Below are 23,404 nucleotides of genomic sequence, written 5' to 3'. Positions count from 1 at the left end.
AAGAGCTGACTCATTTGAAAAGACCCTGATGCTGGGAAAGATTGAAGGTGAGAGGAGAAGGGGACAACAGAGGATGAGGTGGTTGGATGGCATCACCGACTCAATGGATGTGAGTTTGAGCAAGCTCTGGGAGATGGTGAAGGACAGGGAAGTCTGGCGTGCTGCAGTCCATGGAGTCACAAAGAGACACAACTGAGCAACTGACACAACAACATACAATTCAGGCTCTGCATAAGATTTGTTAGCTTAATATATATTGCAGGCTCGGTATTTATATTGAAAATGGCATAGATTTTTTACTGGTTTTCCCACAAGTCCAGGGGTCTCAGGCTGCAAACTGCCACACATGTCCCAAGTTCTCCACACAAACGTGAACATACGGTTCTTAGAAGCACGGAGTGGGTAACATGTGGAGCCCCCGCATGAAACTGAGCCACAAGTGTCCAGGGCTCAGGACCTAAATTTACCGCAATCCCTGAGAAGGTTCATAGATCTGGTTCTCAAGGCCCCAAAGCAAGCAGAAGTAGAAGTGGGGCTTCAGAGAAATGAGTGTCTGGGAGTCTGCTGAGGGGGACCAGGAAGAAACAGGAAGACCTGTGGGAGTAAGTGATGTCTGTCATAGACCTTGTAGGATGAGCGGCTTCCAGTGGGCGGGTGGGGAGGCATCCCACCCTGGCGTCCGTGCCCTCGCTCTTCGTCAGTAATAGATCCCCTTATTTGGCTGAAAGAAAGGCCACATACACTTCCCGTTCTCCCTTGCAACTAGTAGAGACCACCGACTGAAATTCCGCCAACGGCAGGTAAGCAGAAACGAGGCAGGAATGTGCGGTGAGTTTGTAAGTCTTCAAGGAGCTGAGGGAAGTAGCAAGGTGGCATAACGTTGTTTCTCAGTAGCAACTCAACACTGAATCAACACAATGAATCACACAGAGGCCAGCCAATGCTTGTCCATGGGATCAATACCACCCAACAGCAAGAAACTTCCTTAGGAGAGCCACTGTCCCCAGCCCTTCCGTCTGAGGGAGAGAGGCCAGCACCCTGCCTTTCACACCCCATTCATGACCCGGCTCCTACAGCCCAGCTGTCATCCTGTCAGATACTTCTGTGTATTTAGCATTTACATTTAAAGAAATTACTACAGACTAGGCTCAATTTTAGCTTACCTTACCTATTAAAAAACAAACAGAAAAACAGCCAGAAGAATGAGTTTAGAAGACAAACCACTGAAAAGGGTAGTGTCAATATTTAAGTTCCTACAATAAAAATACTACAATAACACCCCAAGGAGCGCAGGCCCCTGATTTCTGCCTGTTCCGCAGGGCCCCGTGTGAGAGGCACGGGGGCACTTCGTCACATCTTCAAGTCAGCTATACTTCCTTGGGATCGTTTCACACACTTACTGGAATTTCAGCCACAGCACAGGTGTAGCTATGGAATATGACTAGAACTCACATTTCCCAGTATCTGACGAGGGTATTTCAACTAGAAAATAGATGTAAAAGTCAGTTGTGCCAAAACTGACAGTAAACGTAATTGGGTCTGAAGTGGATTATTTTTGTGTAATAACCAGGTAATTTGAATTACCAAGAAGTGTCTTAGCAACGGCACCCCCACTTTATGGTTTTAAAATAGAAAATACAGCCGCAAAGAATCTCTGTCTAGAAGAAATTTGGTGTGTCAGCACTACAGAGATTTTAGGGAGTGTCGAATGTACAGATTCTATTAAAAGGGAGGCGCAAACTTTTAGTTGGAACCTGAAACTGATGTCCTCTTAATTTGTCATGTCCTCCCCTGCATGTTATGACCTCACGCAAGTTCTACCAATCCAATTTTATGACAAAATATACGAGAAAGAATTCATGAGTTTATTTACATTGCTTTAAGCATATGAAATACATCAATTTTTTCAACATTTTGCTTAAGAGCAAGAGTATTAATGGAAGTTTCTTGTGTTAATAATCCCTCAGGTACTTCTGCAGAACTCTGGGGCTGCAAATGCATTCTGCAGCACATGTTTGCCAAACGCAACATGTTTTTGGATCAGCAAAACTTTTTGTAAGATGTTCCCTAGTTCCAAGACTTTCTAACTTGTTCTGGATTTCTGGGTAGATATTTGTAATTTTTCCCCCCCAAAGACTACTGCCTGACCTGTGAAACTCAGGAACTTCTAAGTGCAACGTACTGATCCGTGCAGACTCCCTATTGATGGGTGCCGTCGACACAGCCTAGGCTCATCAGGGAGACAAAGCCAGGTGCCGTTCATGTCCCTTGGGGTCCAGGCTTGATGTGAATCAGGAAACCTTGGCCAGGGCCTCCCGGGGTTTCAGAGATAATAGGGACAAGCAGGTCCTGGGAAGGCTGGTTGAGAAAGAAGCTGTCCAGCGAAGCCACCATGTCAGACTCTGTTACTGTAATTTTAGAGGCTTCGTTTATCATCAGCAAAGCCTGGTCAGCTCTGTAACTGCTAATCTACTTTTCAGCTTCACAAACTTCTCTAGGGTGAGCCCATTAAGAAATGCAGAGTGTCTGGTCCCACCCTGGACCTAGTGGATCAGAACCTGTGTTCTTCATAAGATCTCCCAGATGATTCGTCTACACATTAAAGCTTGATGGCCCTGGGAGAGGAGTCTTGAGGTGAGCAGAGAAGGGGAATTGTGTCGAGTTGACCAGGGGTGCACAATAGGATGGCCCAACACTGACGCTCGAGCTTGTACCCCCCAAGTGTCTTGTGGCCCCAGTCCCCACAGTTGTGTGATTTCCTCCAGGAGCTCTTAGGCAGCTTGAGTGTAGAAACAAAGGCCTGCATTTGGATTAACATGAGGTTGGAGATCAGCAGAGAGAAGGCGCAGAGTTAAGCACAAGATGGAGCGAAATGGCATTGAGGCTGGGTGGGAAGGAGAGTGGCCGTGAAGAAAGAGGATGACAGCTGCATAGTTCCGACGACTTAAAGCAGGTTATCTGATAAAGTGGGGGGAAGCCGCCTGGCAGAGCAGCAGTCCGAGACTGCTACACAGGAGCTGTGAACTGTTGCGAGACATAGAGATTGTTATGGGTGAAGGAAATGATCTTTATCTGAAACTGTCTATTATGGTATCCCCTGGCCACATGTGGCTATTGAACACTTGAATATGACTGCTGTGACTGAGGGGCTGAGCTCTTAATTTTATTTGATTCCAATTAAAATAACCACTTGTGGCTGGGGGCTGCCATCTGGAGAGGCCAGGTCTAGAGTCTGCAGTCTTACAGGGTCCAAAAGTGTACATTCTGGCGGAAGTTTTCATTCGAAATATAAATTTGCATGCTAAAGAAGGATACCATAGTATTTTAGACCTAAAATTAACCCAGAGACACAGAACTCAAGTCTTACTATAATTCTCAAGTGCGTATCATCCATGGTCTAATGAAACAGAGGCAGAACCACTAGAGGAAGGAAGGAGATCAAGATCGAAGGATGCACCCAAAACCAGGGACCAGGGAGCAGTCACACTCTTCTCTGGCTGGTCACCTGAGACCAGGGAGCAACTGTGTGGTGGGTGGGCCAGCGCCTCTTATTTCCAGGGCAGCAACGGGAACCAGCCCTCAAGAGCTCAGTATCTTGTGCCTGGCATGTCCGCTCCCGAGGAAAGGGCTAGGGCCCCCAGCTTCTGGGGAGGGACAAGGAGGATTGGGATGTGGTCCCTGGAATTCCTGACGGCACAGTCTGCTCTGACTCTCTCTCCTGCCACCAGGGGTTCTCAACTTCAGTTGCCTAAAAATCACAGGGAGCCGGAAGAACCCAGATTCCTAGGCATCCTCTGGAGATGCCAATTCAGTAGGTCTGGAATAGAACCAAGAAGCTGAAAACCAGTTACTTAGTTTCACTGAAGTGTTAAATACAAAAGGGTGTACACAGGGAACAGTGTATCTTCTCCAGCCCTGGCTCTGAGAGCCCAGGTCTCCCGCCCTCTCCCGTGACTTCCTTTCTTCACATTTCAAGAATCGTTCCCATCTGATGTGTATGGCTACAGGTGGTCCGCTGTCGCTGTTACCTAGCAGTGCGTTGCATGAGCGCACCACAGTTTATCCAGCCTACCATCGGCAAGTGTTTGGGTTGTTTCCAGTTTCTGGCTGTTGGGAAAAAAATGCTGAAATGAAAGTTCTGGGACGTGAGTCCTAATGCACAGAAGCACACATTTCTGTATGGTCTGCACCTGGAACGGAGCTGCCAGGACACAGGTTGTGTCAACAGTAGACCCACCTCCGCTTGTCATTGTCAGTGTCGAATTTCTGCCAATCAAGTGAATATATAATTGTATTTCATTACGGTTTTAATTTGCATTCCCATCATAATTAATGAAGTTTAGCAGCTAGACTCTCTTTCAGAGGGCTTGCCTGATTGTTCAGGCCATGCAGGAGACTCTTTTGACCTTAAAATCAGCCGATTAGGGACTTTATTACATCTACAAAGTCCCTTCACCTTTGCCATATTCTGTTGGTTAGAAGCAACCACTGGTTCAGCCTTCACTGAAGGGGAAGGGATTACAGAAGCTGTGACCTTGCTCGGGGTCACCTTAGTGTGTGTCTGTGTCGTGGGGTGTGAAACTGGCTCTCATTATCCACCATATATTCCGTTCATATGTTCAGTCCTAATATACACACAAAATGACAGAATTGCTAACTCATACCTTTGTGAGCAGCAGACGACTACTTGGTTTATTTGTCTACGGTTCTTTTCATCTTAGCCTTATATTAATGGTGCCCATTCAAAATGCTAATTTCCAGTTACTTAACCACACCTTCAGTGTGGTTATATTCTCATCTGTAATAGGTCCAATTGTAATTGGTTCCAAATTTGAGACTCCTCCTTCACACACCCCAGTTGATTTTTGTCTTTTATTTTGTGGGGGTGCTGGAAGCATTACTATGGTTTCTAAAAGCCAAAACTGTACAAAAGGGACACTCAAGAGAAATGTTGCTCTTTCTTCATCCCAAGGAACCTGTCCCAATTCCTCTCTTCAGCTTTTTTGCCTGCCCTCTGAAGGTTTAATAACTTCCCTGATGGTTCAGACAGTAAGGAGTCTGCCTGCAATGCAGGAGACCCAGGTCTGATCCCTGGGTTGGGAAGAGCCCCTGGAGAAGGAAATGGCAACTCACCCCAGTATTCTTACCTGGAGAATCCCATGGACAGAGGAGCCTGGCAGCTACAGTCCATGGAGTCGCAAAGGGTCAGACGTGACTGAGCAACTTCACCTTCTTTCTGAAGGTTTAGCTGCTGGTTTATTCTTCCTATATTTTGTACAAATGACCGGATACATGTGTGTTTTCTTATATTCCCTTCTTTCTTGCATACAGGGTATCTTACTTTAAATACTCTTTTGCACTTTGCCTTTTTCCCACTTCAGAGCCTCAGAAATCACTCCAAATCAGTTCATAGATTTGATTTCATTTTTTAAACCAATGAGCATTGACTACCATTATGCAATGTTACCACAAGATTTTCAACTATTCTCTTATGTGTAAACATTTAGGTTGTTCCTAGCATTTTGCATTTTACAGACAGTGGCACAGTGACTAGTCTTCTGGTCAGTATAAGTTCAAACGCAGGAACTAGATAATCTTAGCAGATGTCAAATGTGGAACCCTGAGATACCCATCTCTCACAAGCCCGTGTTGCTTGTCGCCTTCATTAGACTCCGTGCAGTCACTGCCCTTGAGATGTGATGGAGCTGATGGATTCCCCTGACGTTCCAGTCACCAGGAAGTGGGCCTGCTAAAGACTCAACAACGACCCTCCACCTGCCCCTCCTGGGTAGGCGCTTTCATTTCGTGCTGCTCCATCCCAAATCAACTTTCATGACCTTATTTTCATCTTTGAGGTCGCCCCTTTTCTTCACCTCTGCCCCCAATCTTTGCATCTCAGCTGAGAGTTTCAAGAGGTAACAAAAATGTATCCTGCAGTAAGCTACTGTTCTAGAACGCCGGTCTTCCTCAAAGACCCCTTCACACTGGAGTTAATTCTTTGTGCTTCCTATTCAAGTATTCTGAATGTTACTGGCCTTTTAAAACTAGAGTGCCAGAGGAATTCCCTTGTGGTCCAGTGGTTAGGGGACTTCCCTGGCAGCTCAGATGGTAAGGAATCAGCCTGCAATGCAGGAGACCTGGGTTTGATGCCTGGGTTGGGAAGATCCCCTGGAGAAGGGAAATAGCTACTCACTCCAGTATTCTTTGCCTGGAGAATTCCATGGACAGAGGAGGCTGATGGGCTGCAGTCCATGAGGTGGCCGAGTCACACACGACTGACGCTCCAGTGGTTAGGATTCGGTGCTTTCACTGCTGTGGCCCAAGTTCAATCCCTGGTTGAGAAACTAAGGTCCTGCAAGCTGTGCAGCATGGCAGAACAGAAACCGAAGCGAAAGAACTGGAGTGCCACAGCAGGACATCAGTGGGCCTCAGGGGTACTGTCCTGCAGTGTTTACCTAAGACTGTGTCTGCATTTTTCTGGGAGAGAAGCTATTAAGAATTCAACCAAGCTTGCTGAAAAAAAGGCTAAGAACCAGTATATTAAATTCTGTATTTTTTTTTTTTTTAACACAGATTGGCTGGAGGGAAAATGTTCTGGCTGGGATCATTCTCAAATTCATGTTCAGGTAAATGATTATTCATTTTAGCTGAAAATTTTTAATTTATACAAGTTTTTTGAAAAAGTAAAGTACATATTAAATATATCTTTTGGACAAGTAAAACTAAAAAGCATTCATTTTAAGACAGCATATTGAAAAGCAGAGACATTACTTTGTCAACAAAGGTCCATCTAGTCAAGGCTATGGTTTTTCCAGTGGTCATGGATGGATGTGAGAGTTGGACCATAAAGCAAGCTGACCGCCGAAGAATTGATGCTTTTGAACTGTGGTGTTGGAGAAGACTCTTGAGAGTCCCTTGGACTGCAAGGAGATCCAACCAGTCCATTCTAAAGGAGATCAGTTCTGGGTGTTCATTGGAAGGAACTGATGTTGAAGCTGAAACTCCAGTACTTTGGCCACTTGATGCAAAGAGCTGACTCACTGGAAAAGACCCTGATGCTGGGAGGGATTGGGGGCAGGAGAAGGGGACGACAGAGGATGAGATGGCTGGATGGCATCAGCGACTCAATGGACATGGGTTTGGGTAGACTCTGGGAGTTGGTGAGGGACAGGGAGGCCTGGTGTCCTGCAGCCCATGGGGTCGCAAAGAGTCGGACACAACTGAGCAACTGAATTGGTTGATTAAGTAAGTTGTACCTAGTTTTTAAGACTAATGACCGTAAAGATAAAAGCATCTGACAAATGTGAAGGCAAAGGACATTTTTTTTATTGACAGATTAAAAACTGTAACTCCAGGTAGTGCAAAATGCGCCACTGAGCCCAATTACAAAGAGCTGGTATTGGTGCGCAATGCTCAAGCAACGCTACACTTATGTTTTGGCAATGTGCTGTATTGTTTAGTCTGTGTATAAAACTGACCATCTATGAACCAATCAGTACAAAAATTTTCTATAAAAACAGAAAAAAAAATTTAGACAGTGGCTCAAGAAAACAAGCTGCCATTTATGCATAGATTGATGTACAGTATCTGACCTAACCAAATGTCCCTTTTAAGTTTTCAAGTTGTTGCAAAAAAAAAAAAAAAACTGTCCAGAAACACATCAAGAAGGCAGAGTACAACCTACAATGCTCTTTAGTCTCTAGAACAGATGCCCTGCCCTTGAAAAGCAAATGTGTTCACAATTTTACTTGAGGGAGGAAAAAAAAAAAACACCAAAGCCACTTAAAATATAATAATACACACAATTACTGATTAAGATTTCCAAACCTCTGGAGGAAAACACAACCAAAAAAGCAAGCAAAACCACTCATACACACCAAACTTGGAAACAGACACGTCTAACCTCCCCAGGCACTGGTCTGGTTTTTAGAAGTCAACCTAGAAAACAAATACTAAAACTTCAGGCAAATACAGAGAAAAATTGGGCATTTAGCAATTACACAATTTAAAAATATATTTTAAGAAAAACTGTCAGTGACACACAAAACAGTATCCACTTAAGCTGCCTTCCTTGGAATAGTAACTTCTCCTCCCACGTAAAGGATACTGTTGCAAACAGAAAAAGATATTCTTATCTGTATGCTTTCCAGGACTGCCTTCTCCACCCCAGACCACTGCAATTGGTGTCAAATTTCAAGTTAAATTGGTACATGGCAAGGCAGACACCACTATATTATATACGTTTTCTAAATAAAGCATTTTATATAAAACTTTAAGCATTAAAATAAGTAGATAAGAATGCTATTTATAATACATCAACAGGGCTGATGGCAGTGAAACCATCCATGATAGTGGCCCAACTCTTTAAAGAATTTAACCAGTATGTATGGGACTTAGAAAATAAAAAGATAATCGTAAGGTAACATTACAAACATATGCTAGTGTCTCCAGTACAAGGAGCAGTCTCTTTACTGAGTCTAAAAACAAAGACTAATAACTGGAAACTCTTAAACTTTTTCCACTAAGCTATTTAAATTTAAATGTCTATCTTCTAGAGTCCTTTTTTGTTTTGTTTCCAACTCAAAGAAGATGAGAAAAAGAAAGATATCCTTCTTTACTCTTTTTTCTTAAGAGTATATAAGACAATATATTTCTTTGAGGAAGAAGAGAAATAGCAAAGACACTCAGATTCAGTGAAGACACAAAGGTTACAAACCAGTGTACTACACAGATTTGAGAAGCAAAAACATTAGCCAATGCTGAATGGCCCTCTGAAGTTTTACGTAAACTGTCATCTCTCTAGAATCAAAGTACTGATACAACAGAGAAGGTATGTAAACAGAAACAGTTTGCATCGGAACTGGGAAAAAATGCACAGGAAATCAATGTAAAAAAAGCTCCCTGGAACAGCAAGTAATAAATCCAATCACTCTGCACTTTCTGCAAAAAATTCCCTCCCCTCCCCTCCACCCAACCATATAAATTCCCACAGAAGATAAATAATGGGTGGTTAATCTTCAACTTATGGTGCAGTACATAATCAAATTATTTGAGGAAGAAAAGTAATAAACGTAAGATATACATCATAAAATGTTTTAAAAATTAAACACACAAACTTTGAGAAACATGGTGCATTATAAACACTAAGAAACTCATTCACAAAGTGCTGCTGTGTGCAGCACACGGTCCAGACTGTTCAGTTCAGAACCAGGGTGCTAAACGCAAAGGGGTTTTATTTCTCACTGCTGGAATTTTTAAGAAATATGCACTAAAGCACACTGTAAACCATTTATATTTACAACAGCAAAAATAATTAACTTATAATAAGCTGCATTTCAGCCCTGTTTCAAAGAATACTTAACAGGTCAATAGCACTCTGTGTTATTATTGGTCTTGTGAACTTGCACATAGTCGATCCCTAACACACGTGATGACCAAGAACTGCATTAGGTGACCACTTTCTTCAGTTCTTACATGGGCCAGTTTTAGACAGAAGCCTTAGACACTGATGCAGAAACCACAGTGTGATATCACAGATACGTGGTAGGCCTTACCCTGAAAAAACGCTGAAATGACTGAAGTTAATTGTTTTCCAGGTACAAAGCATACAAAACCTGGCTCGAATAAGGTAAACGAAAGGTCAGTAACTGATAGAGATGTAAATGTATTTAAGGTATCAGGAAATCTGAAAAAATAATAGTTAAAAAAAAAAGACCATTGCAATTTTATATACAAATCTGTTCATGCTGCCAAACAAATTCTCATGGCTGAACTTCTGGAGCTCATGAGGTACTAACAGCTTACATTTAGTATGTGAAAAAAAGAGACCCCCATGTATTCAGAGGCTTATACCTATGCTCAAGTTAGCAACATATGGCCCTTTAACAGTCATGGTATAAAACACACACACCTTCATGAACACTCTATCTCCCAAGGCTGGTAAACACAAATAGTAACAAAACAACTTCTAGCTCAGTTTGACAAAACTTAACAGACTTGGCCCCTAATGAGGAAAACAAATAAATAAAGGGGTAGTCGAAACGGAAGGGGACTAAGATGAGAAGGGGGATCTAGACCCTTGTTCTGAAGAGACATTCCTGGCCCTTCAGCACAGCCAGTAGTGGAGGAACAACCTACCACCTCCACCTAACTAAGCTATGTGACCTCTTCCGACTCCACACATCCCAGTCTAGTCAGAAAAGAGCACAGCTCTTCACTGCAAAGTCTCCCATGGTTCCCTGCACCCAACTGCTACAGGGTTGCTGAATAAAACAGTACTTCACATAACTATACGCTGCTTTTTCCTTGACAACACTGTCTAGTCATGTACTCAATTAGGATTGCAGAGGAGAATGGAAAAATAAGTGTTTGATTATGAAGGTGATAGTATTATTGCTCTGTCAGTAGAATGCGCTTTGGATTGTAAATGCGTTTAACTTAATCTCAGAGGAAACTGGTGAGAGTGCAGATGGCTCAGCAAAACCCATCACAACTGCGAAAAAATAAAGTGACTGGCTAGACGTAAAGAAATGGGTTTTCTCTGCGTTCGTTGAGCTAACTGGCCTCGGTGTGACTCAAACCCTGCACCCTGGCCTCATGAGCACCAACACTTTGAAGAGGAGCTGTGGCCGAAGAGCTGCCCCGGCCCTGCCCCTTCACTAGACTCGGCAGAGAGGCCCTTGGAATTTCACACAAAGATCAGTTCAGGACAGCCCCACTTCAATCAGTACACGGTCCTCACAACTGGGAGGGAGGTCCATGTTACTACTTCCTCGGTGGAGGTACCAAAGGCCAAAGTGGTTAAGGAATTTGCCTGAAGCCCAAGTTAAAAATATATATATATATATAAACTCATGGAAAAACTCAACCTGTCACTCTTCATTTAGATGCTGTGAATAGACGTCACCAGGAACGCCCTTCACTGCTGCTTGCCAGCTGGCAGAACAGGCTCCACAGCAGAGGATCTATCACTGCATCAGAAATACAAAGCCTCTCTCTTCCCCTGGGCAGATACAAATAGGAAGCCACTCGAGTGCAGGACACGTACTTCTGAATTTACAGCTGATGTGAGGTGGCGAGCAGGCAAAGCTGGCAGGAAAGAATCCAAACAGTGGACCAATGGATTACTTACAGATACACATTTCCCCAGATACAATTTCACAGGTCGAATTTAATCCCTCTGCATGTGAGACGGGCGCTGCTGTCCCACGATGCCGTAATGTCTGTACCACGTTACACAGTCACATCGGAATTACTGAATGCACTGTTCACTAACACTTAATGTACCTGAATTCCAAAATGAACTGCATGGCTAATCTGGGAAATAAAAACCCCATACACACAGAGATAGATCAAGTTTTCTTCCAAAAGAAAGTTCAGCCATAATTCCATTTTATCTGTGGCAACCACATCACCTGTTAATGCTCATGTTAGTGTGTAAAAATGGATTCATTATATACAGAAAAGATTATCAAGTACTGGTCAATAAAGTGTATGGCTGACCCTGAGAATAAATTTCTGCTTACTCAAAAGACTGATTAATACCAAATAAAATGAAATTGAAAGATGCCTATTCTCGTACTTGGGAAGAAACGTCTTTAAACTGCTAATTCATGTACATCTTAATAGATTTAAAGACCTTCCCAAACACTAACTGTATTGATATGTTCCCAAAAATATTCTGAAAAAATTTTTACAAAAAAGCAAATGTTAAGAGCAAGGCATTACGTGATACCCAGCATATAAATCTGGTTTTCAAGATAGTGTCTAAACACACCAATAAAACTATGTGATTGGTCATCTGTTGGCTGTAAAGAGACAGCAGCTTTACCATCCATACATGCACATGCCCACACATATGCACAAACTATGAGAAACCAACCAAACACGCTTCAGATTCTTAGTAATTGTACTGACGTGGGCAGGGCTGATGGACAGCCCAGCCGCTGTGCTTGACTTGCCGAGAGTGGCAATCTCTGGTAAGATTTTGGCGACGAAGGCTATTTCTGTTCAGAGACTGTCTTTCACTGTGTTCTTTAATCCACTGGGAAGGGCGAAAGCTCTTGGGTTGTTCCAGAAAAGCTGTATGAGCAGCGAGAGCTGCAACATAGCAATGAATGTGCTGCCCCATTTCATTCTCGGCTTCCACTCTGAAACAGAAAAAATTGGGCATGTATTACATAACACAGCATGTTATCGATGAAACTGAAAAGGTACTTGGCAATTCAATTTGCCACACCCATTTGTTTATGGTTGATGAGAGCTCAGTGTCTCATGGCTGTCAGACAAGGTTTTATTTTGTGACCACACTGACTGATAATGGTAGAAAGAAGCAGCTAACTTTCAAATGAAATATGTGATAGAATCCACCCAGAGGTGGTAAATTAAGTGAACTGTAGTTTTAAAAAAAATGCTTTACACTTTGAGTGAATTTCAGTTACACACCAAACACATTTATACATGTAGTTTGATTCTCACTATAACCTTAAAAGAACACTATTTTAATTCCTAAATTTTACTAATCAGAAAACTCAGGCTCAGAGAGGTTAAGGTCACAAATATTAACTGACTCAACCAAGAATGTAACAAAAGTCACACTCCAAGGTTTGATTATGAGGCACTGTGCCAACAGCAGCTTCACAGATTCTATGTGTCTATAAGCAAAATGTTCTAGGAAAACAAGCTTTAAGTCTGAATTTAATAGAAACATGCATAAGGAAATTCTACTCATCAAAAAAAATTTTGTCTTGGTAAGATATCTGCTTATTACAAAACATAACTCTTAAGTTTTAAATTTGTATCACAACAGGCACACTTTGGAATGGCATTTGCAGAGCAATGTTACAAAGACCCTTGGAGAACACATAATCTTAATATATGACTACAAACCATGTAATTACTATATATTTTCTATATTAAAAGCTAATCAGATAGTTCTAAACTCCATGAACACGTAATGAAGAACTTAAAGATTTTTAAGGGTTATTTTACACAGGAAAGCAGTTATATATTCTGCCTACAACTGCTAGAGGAAAACACAGTTATATTTTTAATATATTATTTTTATTCAATAGTAGAATTAAAGCTGGTCACATTAAGAAACTAATAGAAAGCAGTTAAAACAAAACAAAGACAGTGGTTTTTAAAGCTGGATGCTTTGAGTCCTTTGCCTTCCTGCTCAGACTGATAATACAATATCACACAGTCTCAAATGAAACATACTTACTCTGTGCCAGTGAGTCTTATAAGCAGCTTTTCCTGGCCCTACAAATGTTAAATGGTGAACTATTAAATCACTAGTAAAGTTGCAAATGCTATTTAATTTTACTATTAGGAGGTGGTCAACTTTTCTTTATTAAAACTGGGTTACTATGGGTCATTAAAGGAACATGTATTACTTAAGATTATGATAGCACATAAACCTTCACATACAATATTTTATAAAGGCTAAAATGCAATTAAGTACATACTACGAAGCCTTCTTTAATTGTTAAGCACCTTACTTTTATGTGCTTTACGGTAATCTCTCCAAGGATATACAGGATGGAAATAATCTTAACTTTCGAAAAGCATATAATTTATTTCCTGCTCAGAAAATACAGATATTTACTACATAGCCATCTCCCTAATTTTGGTGACATCTGATTTCTATCTTGATTTAGTGGGCCTTTCTTATAAAAATTTAAAATCCAAATATAAAGATGTTAACATTTTTTGGTTATTATAAAACTGTAATAATTTACAGTACTTTCTTATGTTCAGAAAGAATTCATATAAAATTAGGTATGTCCATTTGATCCTTTATTTATAATTAACTACCTAAGTGTTATATCAAAACATATAACAATATACAGTGACAAGCAAGATATAAAAAATGAACATTCTCACTGCATCAAAACTACAAACACTTAACCAGGTTCAATGCAAGGTCCTGAACTGGATCCTGGTTTGAACAAACTAGATGAAGTATTCTGGGCTTTAGTGGGCAAATCTGAGTATGGTCTGTATAGTTCACAAAGTAAAATTTTACTGGGGGAAAAAAAAAAAAGTAGAGATCACTGCCTAAGGAAGCAGATTATAAAACAGTACCTATAGCTTGATCCCATTTAGGTTAAAAATGGTGTTATATATCCATGCATGGGCACATCCAGAAAATACCACCTGGAAGGATATGCTCTACAGTCTTGACAGTATTCATCTCTCAGTAGTGACAAAAATGTCATTTAAAATTTAAAAATTTTTGCCCTTTCTAATTTTCTGCAGTGCATACGGACTGCTTCTGTTGTCTACAAAGCTGCTGAATATACAAATGTAAATACACATACTTTAAATATTGAAAACATAAATATACAAATGCTAGTAATTTAAAGTGGCTATTAATCACACTAAATTCTCGAGTGGAACTCCTCAGGGATGAGATCAAAATAAAGTTAGAAGAATTTCTAAGAACTGAAGAAATTAATTTGAATCAACTGTTAAGCAATTAAAGAAATTAATTAAACCATCTCAAAAAACTGTATTTTAAACTTCTGTTGGAATGCCTGAAACATTAACCTCTTGATAAATTTATAATATGGAATAAAGTGCCAGGCAAAGTAACATTTCCCATCAAAGATCCAACCTAATACTAAGCTTGGGTAACTATATAAGCAAATGTTTTTCAGTCTGGTACAAGTGTACGTTTATCTTCATTCAAGAACATCTACAATATTGAGAGTCGAAAGTGCAGCAAACTCTGGTAAAGTTATCAGGTTAATGAGCTGCCTCGGCTTTGTTTATATTTGGCAAACAGGAAATGGAAGGAGATACGCATACAGTGGTCTGGCTAGTAGAGTCAGAGCCTGGACAACTGAAAAGGTGGCCCTCTGGGTGACCTCACTGAACCACAGGAACACTGTGGGCGGCTCCAAAACCCAGGTCACCTGTCCCCTTAACAGGTATGAAGGGAATTAACTCAGTGCCAGTATCCTACAGATACCTTGATACCAGAGGGGACCTCCCACCAACACGCATCACAGACTAGCTGGACTTTGAGCCACTGAACGCAGCCATGGGCTTTGTTTTAGTGGGTGGGAACAATCTTGAATATAGTCCCTGGATAAAGGCCACAGACTTGTGAGTTTGTTCTGGAATGGATTACTGACTAGACACCCTCCCTGAACTGTTCCAGACGCACAACCCATCTGCCATCCAAGCAGAGCCTTTCAGACCACTTGGGACACCCATATAACCACCAAACAGTATTTGGGTATGAAAGCTTCCCTCTGCAAGGCAGAAAAGAACTCTCTGAGCAAAATGCTTTGCTAAATCTGCCATTTTATTTACCTCATGCTTCAGATTCCTCAGGTTTTCAAGGCTAAGCACCATCTGATGTGACTTAGTTAGGACTACTTCGAAGATCATGAGATTTATTTTAAGATATACCATTCCTGTCAAATTTGATACCCCAAATAATCCAGCCTATAAAGTGCCAGAGTTATATTCTAAGATACTTAGCAGAAATGCCAGTCTTTTCTTTCCATTCAGTAGCAGAATATTACAAACGAGGCAGCTCTCCATTACATAACTGGAGCCATGCTAGAACTAATTTTTTTGAAAATCTCAAATGAGTTCATCTTTTCATAGCATCACCCTCCTTATACACTAGGCACACACTTTCACAAACGTCTGTGGAGACAGTAACGTACCTGGGACTGCCTGGGTTATGAAATTCCTCAGCCCCACAGTGGGCCTCACTGAGGCTGGGGCAGGGCTCATGCACAGCATAGACGGACATGCTAGGGTGTTCAATGAGAAGGTTTTCCATAGGACTGGTCTCCACCTTGATAGTGGTTAATCCACCTGCAGTAAAACATGGGGGAGGGGTGATAAACCAGCTCTCCTCCATTGGACAGGACTCAAACTGGAGGAAGCAGGAGTCACTCGTATCAGCCAAGCACTCGAGAGATGCAGGGAGACAGGAAAAGACTGAAGGGCGCTCGGGAGGTGACTCTTCACTGATGTCTTCTTCCTCCTCATCCTCTGCTGCTGAGAAACCCGTGCAAGTGTCTAGATGGCAGTCCACAACACGTTGTCGAAGTCCCGCAGGGTATGAGTGACACATTGAGATCACATCAGAGCACAGAAAAAGAAGAGACGATGCTGTTAGCTGATGCTCAGTCCTCCCTTTATTTAGATCAGACACAAAACCATTCATATTCACTCACAATGATCATAAAATAATTTCTGAGCACCTAGTGTGCGCGTGTGTGCATGCATGTCTGAGTGTTGGGGGTGGTGTGTGTCATTGTATGTGATGGATTATGTTGGTTTGGCAGATTTTTAAGGTTGGTTTCTATTTTGCTGAGTAAACACATAATGCACCAAGTGGGTTACTGCTTGTAGAGGATGGGGGTTTCCTATAAAAGTGCCTCTGACTGGATCAGGGTATAAGAGCTGCCATACTGGAGAGGCTGACATCAGTGTCACTGACCCGATCATCTGGCACAGAATGCTTCAGGCAATTTTTTTAGACAAATTCTTATTTACTTTTATGGCTTAAAAACCTTCAGAGTTATTGGTTTACTTATGCAAAAACTCGATAAAAGTTTCCACTTTTGCTGTGATGATTAATGGCTAAGAATACCCTTACCTATGAAGTCAACAAGAATCCACTCATCATCTTCTTTCTCACTAAATTCTGGTTCTTGGTTTGAAGAAGTATTGACTTCACCCACAAACATTTTATTCAATCTCTGGAACATTGTTAAGGCAAGATTGAGACTTTGGCTGGATATCTTTGTAGCTGAGATTTCCAAAACCTGTCTTCGGTCAGCCTGATGCCGCTGACAGGGGATTAAAGTGCACACGGTGCTTATTCAACTTAGGCGAGAAGCTGGAAGAGTCATTATCCCTAAAATAAAACAGAAAAAAAGGCTATTTCAAATCAGCACATGTTTATATAACGTGTACATCTCCTCACACCTAGAGAAAAGCACAGGCCTTAGCCTACAGCTTGGCTCTTCCCTTCTTTCAAACATAAGAATGCAGAATCTCTTTTTTACAAACATCAATCAAGTACTCAAACGCAACCTGTAAATATCTCAAAATGCGCAATGGAAGGGGTTCTTTTTTACATCTGTGCTTTTATAATAAGAGATATAAAAGTATATCCCTGGGTAACATATTTCAACTGAAACACTACTTTTCTGTAAGTAGAGTGAAAGCTACGTTTTCATGGTCAACTGGTCAGAAGCTGCCAACTGAGCCCAGCACTCCTCCTGGGTGCGTGTCCACTACCGTGCCAAGCCCTCCCCTTTCCCTGGCCCCCTTTCTCTCCTGCCCTATTCTTGTGTATGATTGTAAGCACACCTAATTCCGTTAAAATCTCTAACTGCAGCACACTTTGACCTTCAAAACCATTCCTACAGCTGGCATGGAAAAAGTCACACTGTAGAGAACTCAGGTGGCCCAGCAACCAGAACTGAAAAGGACCACTGTGGCTGGGTTCAAAGGTGGCTTGTCTCCTACCAGGGTGAGGAAGTCACACTACTCCAAGGGTGCTACCCCATGGAGTTCTGGTGAGTTCTAATGAGGAGCTCCAGCCTCTCCTGATCTTATTCCAGAGTTCCAGATTTATATATACCCATTTCTGCCTGGTTACCTGATGGGCAGACCAAGCCTAACAAATTGCAAGATCTTTTCATCTTCCCCACAAACATACTCAGGCTCGCTGCCTGTCGCCCCCCTTCTCAGGAAGGAGAGGCAGCAGTTATTCAGGCCAAACACTTAGCCCTCATCCTAAACTCCCTTTCATCCACACCCCCGCGCCCCTCACCCAAACTGGCAGCACGTCCTGTGGACTCTAGCCACACACCTGCCTGGAATCCACCTATTTCTCTCCACCACTCTCGCTCTACTTGAAGCCAACTGGTTTGACTTTGCCAATCACCACCTCCTAGATGGCTTCCCTGATCCTACTAAGGCAACCTACTTAGCAAGGTACTTGGTACAGAGTTCTCAGTCAGTGTCAACTATTATTCTGCAAATATTTGCTGAGCACCTATCATGCATCAGGCCTAGTGCTCAGGGCAGGAGAGACAGCAGCAGACAAGGACCTCCCACAGCAAGCCCACCAACCCGGTGTGATGAGTGTCACATGAAGAGAAGTACTGGGGGTTCAAATCCACAGACAGGGGTCACAGAAGGACACCTGCAATCGTGACCTTAATCGTGAATGGTTGAGAAGCTCAAGAACGAAGTAGAAACAATGCCGTGGAAACGTGCAGATGAGTGAGAATGTGGCTCGCTTCCCTATCGCTCAAGATCCAGGTGGACAGTCTTGACAGCAGGCCTGGGGGCTACGTGAGGACTGGATCCTGCAAGGCGTTGTGCGCCAGAAGTGAAGGGGAGGGAGAAAGTCAAGGATGCCCTAGGTTTTCAGCCTGGCCAACGGGGTGAGGGGTTGGGGGGAAGATTGGTAGGATAGTTCAGTGGAAGAGGGACACAGCAGAGGTGTAGGCCATGTGCTCTGGACACGAGGAACTGGGAAAGTTGGCGAGTCCTGGGTATGTCTGTAAAGAGTTGAATCTAGGGCTCTGCAGTCCAAGAGCATGGTGTCTGCTGAGGGCAAGAATCTGGGAGTTAACAACACAAAGGGGGTGGCAGAAACCATGAGTGGAGGAGATCATCCAGGGAGCGTCAGCCCTGAATCCCTAACTTCAGACTCTGGATATTTCATTTTCAAAACAATCATCCTTAGCTGTAAATGATGTGGGTCACATCTGCTGGTGATGAGACTCCTGGTTCAAGTCCTTATGTGTGCACTGGACTGCTACAACTGTTTGGCAGGCTACTACTCGTGTAGTACTACAAATATGTGTTTAAATAAATGACATGTGAATACTTCTGTGGTCACAATCTGTTATCCTCAGCCATTAATTATGAAAAACGGGTAAACAGGAAGTGTCACTTGCATAACCAGTCTTCCCAAAACCCTTCTGGAAAGCAGTATGGCCAATCACATAGTCTGGAGCTCGAGGATGAGAACTCAAAGTGAACTTTATGTTGCATGTAAGAGAATTTACAAGAGAAGTGGGCTGTGTAGTTGGCTAGACTTGATTATCCCAAAAGATGAGCTATCCCAGGGCTGATGTGTATGTAAAAGTTTTGAGCATGTGAGCTAGGAGGGAGAAAGGATACTTTAATCTTTCCTCCATTTCTCTTAAATTATTGGCCCCAAGTACAGTGCTGGGTCTGCTGACCTAGTTGGATGAATTCTTCAGAGTGCCCAGCTGGACTCAGGCCCTGCATCAGCGAGAGCTGCTGGGTGGGGAGGGAACACCCCATGGGAACCCTAGCTCATCATGAATATGCCTCTATCCCCCAACTGTGGTCAGTCACTGAGGCCCAGGCCAGTTAAGTGGCAGCTACAAGGCAGCAGTCATGCCGGCACCACTGTGCTTGGGCAGCTGCAGGTTCCAAACTCACCCCTCTTCCGTAACATGGAAGCCAGCCTAGGCCTGGAGCACACGCGGCTCTGCCCCGGGAAGGGCGTCTCTGGAGGAGCGTCCCCCAGGACCGCAAGAGTCAAGCCTCTTTGGGTTTCCCAAAGTGAGGTTGGTGTGACTTTGCCAAGTTCCTTCAGCCCCGCTTTCTGTAGCTGTCCCAGAGGACAAGGAGCTGCTGGAGAGACCCCAGTACGCTGACACTGTTCAGTGAGGTGGCCTCTGGGAACATCAGGTGAACGATTATTTGAAATGCAATTAGACTGAAAAACTAAAAAAAAATTCTTTGGCTACATCACACGGCATGTGGGATCTGAGGGATCTTAGATCCCGCCCAGGGATCGAACCCACGCTCCCTGCAGTGGAAGCTCAGAGTCTTCACCTTACTGGACTGTCAGGGAATTCCCTGAGAAACTAAATTTTAAATCTAATTTAATTGGGGATATAGTAGGTTAAATAAAATATATTAACAAAATTAACTTCACCTGTTTCTTTTTCCTTACTTAAGGTGGCTACTTAAAGATCCAAACCTCCATACAGAGCCCGCACTGCATATTGGACGCTGCTGCTCTAGCGTCTTGATGGCCTATCTCCCCACTGACCCAGACTGTCCCTACCAGGCTGCTGCTACTCTTCACCTTGGCTTCGGCCCAAGAACGGAGGCTCTCCTTGGGGCTGGTCCTGTGCAGCCAAAGGCAAAGCAGAACTTCAGACTGCACTCCTCAGCAGGTCACAGGCTTTTTGATATTCACAACTCTAGGACAAAGATAAAACTAAGGTGAAAATTCCAGAGAAAGCAAGTGTCCTAAGGGGACAAATTTACAAATACAGCTCTGAAATTTAGCCAAGAGGTAGAGGAATGAAGGCAAGGCAGAAGGCGCTGCTGTTGTCCCGGGCACCTGCCAGCCTGGCAGTCTCACCCTGCTGGAAAAAAGAAACAAAGTGTCTATGCCCCAGCACTTCGAGGAGGCAGCTTGGCCTCTTATGCTTGGCTCTAAATACTTCCATTCCCTCCCTTCATTATAAAATGAACCAAAGCGCATTACAGAAAGTTTAGAAAATCAATAAGGAAACTGTTATTCCATACTTTATTGCAATCATTGTTAGTACACTGTGTGTTTTCTTCTACCAATAGTTTCTTTTTTATCACAATTGTAGGCGCACAATTTTGTATCCTGCTTTGTTACTTAACATTTTATTATCAATATTTTTCATATGACATGAGTAGAAATGCTCTGTGAGCAGAGAAAGGTGGCTGAGTTTAACACTCATGGGGTAAAGCAGTCTAGTTTGAGAACTTAGAAAAGGAGTTACTGGGCTGGGAAGAGTTTATTGGTATGATTTCTCATTTTTAAGACAGGCAACCAACCTTGAGGCCACGTGGCTCTGGAGTTAGCCTGCTCAGTTTGAAATCCTGACTTTGCTCCTCAGAACTTGTGTGTATTTAGGATATACAGTAACTTCTCAGTGCCTCGGTTTTCTCATCCCTAAAATGGGGAGATAGGGCCAACATGAGGAATAAGTGTGTATCACTTAGAAGCAGGCACACGGCAGGCACCCAATAAATATTAACCACAAGTTCACTTCAAACCAGGTGTATGACTGTGAGCAAGTCACTTAGCATCTGTGGGTCTGAGTGTCTTTATTGGCAAATGTTCCTATAGTCATCAGAGCTGTGATTTACTCAATGTTTATTGTATGTGACAGATCTGAGGCACTTATTTGTCCCATTTGACTAATAAGGAAACTGAAGCTCAGAAATTAAGTAACTTGCTCAAAGCTCAGAGCTGTTCAGGAGTGGGGCCTGCGTTGGAGCGGAAGTCTCTCTGGTTCCCAGGACCTTGCGCTCTTGCCCCCTACCCCAGCGCGGGATGTCTCAGGCTCCTTCCAGCCTCAACTCTGGCTCTATGAACTTTGGAGAACTGCACTTTTCAGTTGGTTTTGGCTGCCAGTAGGCGGCTCCAAAAACATTTTAAATTAAAAAAAAAAAAAAACCACCACAACTTTGATGATTTAACTCCTAACTATGTGTACAGTTGTGGCTTCTTGACAGTTTCGAAATATCAGGTGGCCAAACTAACACATCATCATCAAAAAGCAGCTCAAAATGATCTCTTTATCCCACCCTCTCTCACTAGTTTAGAAGAATAAATGTGCTGATTCAAGTAATTTTACATCAATTTTAAACTGTAGAAAAACCAAGCCAAGAAAGTTGTCTTCGCTTGTTCCACTCTATCCAGCCTACTCAACCAACTACAACGAAGTTATTCTCCCCAGGATCCACCAGGTTGGCTCTGAAGCCTTGAATGACAGTGAACAAAGACAGCAATAAACAGTAATTCACAGCCTGTTAACCCTGAAGTTTGAAAGTGGGACCATTCCCAAGAGAACTATGAGCAATTGATGAAGCATTCACAGAAAAGAACAAAAGATAAAGATACAAAAACAAACCAGACCTTAGTCTTAGAAATTAGCAAGGTCCTGGTTCCAGGCTGGAACCTTCGAAAATTATGCTGCCAGTTTAGGGTTATAGTGACCGTGCCTTAAAAGCAAAAGCTTCCTAGCGCTTTTTGCATCTGCAGTGAAAAAAAGATTTCAGTTACCAAGCAAGTGATTTCCAGATCTTGGGGCTCCTCATTATTACCTCTGTTCAACCACCCCAGGGGACACTTTCCACTCCCCTTTCTCAAAACTACTTTGTCCTCAGAAAGGGTTCTTGTCTCAATGACGGAAAGGGGGAGAGGCCCTCCTCCTTAATCTCCTCGAAATTGGATTTAACACAGGAGACAATGAGCAGATGTAATTAGGAAATACAATTAAAAAAGAAAACACACAAGGAATCCCTACAGAAAACTCATCTTCAACTTGAAACACCATTTCCTTCTACCTGGCTGTGTGGTCTTGAGTAAGTTAAGTCCATCTCTCTGGGCCCTCAGGTTTCCTATCTGTAATACAGCCTAACTTCACAGGATTATTGTGGGAATTGAGTTAATGCACGTAAAATCCTCACCGAGTCTGTGGCCCACGCTAAGCACCCAATGAGCGTGCGTGATCAAAATGATGAGGATTTTAACTACGATGAGAGATAAAGTGCCTACCACAGGTGCAACCTCCACCAGTGATAGGTAAGTAAGATCAAAGCAAGAGTCAAGGAACCTGCCAACGACGGGCGGGCGAGCGCCGGTCGCGGGTAGCGGAGCCGCCGCGCGCCGGGAGGGCTGGCCGAGCAGCCGAGAGCCCTGGAGGCTGCGCCCCGGGGTGGCGGGGGCCGCCGCGCTCGCCCCTCCGGGGCCCGGGGCCCCCGACGCCCAGTCCAACGGCGGAGGGCAGGAGGCGGAGTGAGGAGGAGAGAGAAGAGGAGGTCTGTCCCGCGGCGGCCCCGGGAAAACAGGCCACGCTTGGGGTGGGGGGAGGCAGAAACCAAACACCCAACCGCCGCCCCGCGCCCGCGCGCACCCCCGGGGCCGCCGAGGTGGTGGGCTGCCGGCCCTCGGGTGCGAGTGGAGACCGGGGTGGGGCCGCACCGACCGCGGCCCTCGGGGCGATCCGGAGCGAGTGGCCCTGGACGCCGGCCCCGCCCGCACTTACGTGGGCCCGACCCGCGGCGAAGGCAGCCGGCGGGGACCCGCGCGCGGGCGGCTGAGGTAGCTGCGGCTCCCGGACGGCGGGGCGCGGGGCGCTGGGCCGCTCCAGCCCTCCTGAGGCCGCGCCGCTGGCCGCCGCCGGCGCGTCCCGCTCCTTTTGTTGTTGTGCAGCCTCGGAACAGCTGATCCGCCGCTGCGCCCGCCCGTCGGGCCCGCCCGCCCGGACGCCCCGCCCCGGGGCGGGGCCAGGCCCGGCCCCACCAATCAGCGGCGCGCGGGCCCTGGGGCCACCCTGCGAGAGGCTGTCACTAACGCACGTGACCTGGCGCCGGGCCG

At 43.9% G+C, this 23,404-nt stretch overlaps 1 protein-coding gene across 2 annotated transcripts; it reads right to left on the bottom strand.

Annotated features, from left to right (window-relative positions):
- Positions 1-6,590: 6,590 nt before the first annotated feature.
- On the bottom strand, positions 6,591-23,152 carry TP53INP1 (tumor protein p53 inducible nuclear protein 1). Of its 2 annotated transcripts, XM_068983454.1 has the most exons (6): positions 23,073-23,152; positions 20,854-20,971; positions 20,123-20,240; positions 16,631-16,891; positions 15,687-16,047; positions 6,591-12,149 (listed from the first exon to the last, which is right to left on the bottom strand). In XM_068983454.1, the coding sequence occupies exons 4-6, from the start codon at positions 16,740-16,742 to the stop codon at positions 11,900-11,902; spliced, it is 723 nt and encodes a 240-aa protein (XP_068839555.1). In that variant the 5' UTR covers positions 16,743-16,891; positions 20,123-20,240; positions 20,854-20,971; positions 23,073-23,152; the 3' UTR covers positions 6,591-11,899. The 2 variants fall into 2 exon arrangements, with proteins under 2 accessions (XP_068839555.1, XP_068839556.1); XM_068983455.1 differs by lacking the exon at positions 20,854-20,971 and having other exon boundaries at positions 23,073-23,136.
- Between the last annotated feature and the right edge of the window lie 252 nt (positions 23,153-23,404).

Source organism: Capricornis sumatraensis, chromosome 11 (assembly GCF_032405125.1).
Source record: "Capricornis sumatraensis isolate serow.1 chromosome 11, serow.2, whole genome shotgun sequence".
Taxonomy (NCBI): Eukaryota; Metazoa; Chordata; class Mammalia; order Artiodactyla; family Bovidae; genus Capricornis; species Capricornis sumatraensis.
The sequence above is the reverse complement of the archived record's forward strand: the minus strand, read 5'-3'. Positions and strand labels throughout refer to the sequence as shown.

Excerpts from the sequence above, each read along its gene's own strand:
- TP53INP1 (XM_068983454.1), bottom strand. The coding sequence starts at position 16,742 with ATGTTCCAGAGATTGAATAAAATGTTTGTGGGTGAAGTCAATACTTCT. Across the intron at positions 16,048-16,630 it reads GATTCTTGTTGACTTCATAG|ACACTTGCACGGGTTTCTCA; the intron begins GTAAGGGTATTC and ends ACTGCCATCTAG. Across the intron at positions 12,150-15,686 it reads CATAACCCAGGCAGTCCCAG|AGTGGAAGCCGAGAATGAAA; the intron begins GTACGTTACTGT and ends TTTCTGTTTCAG.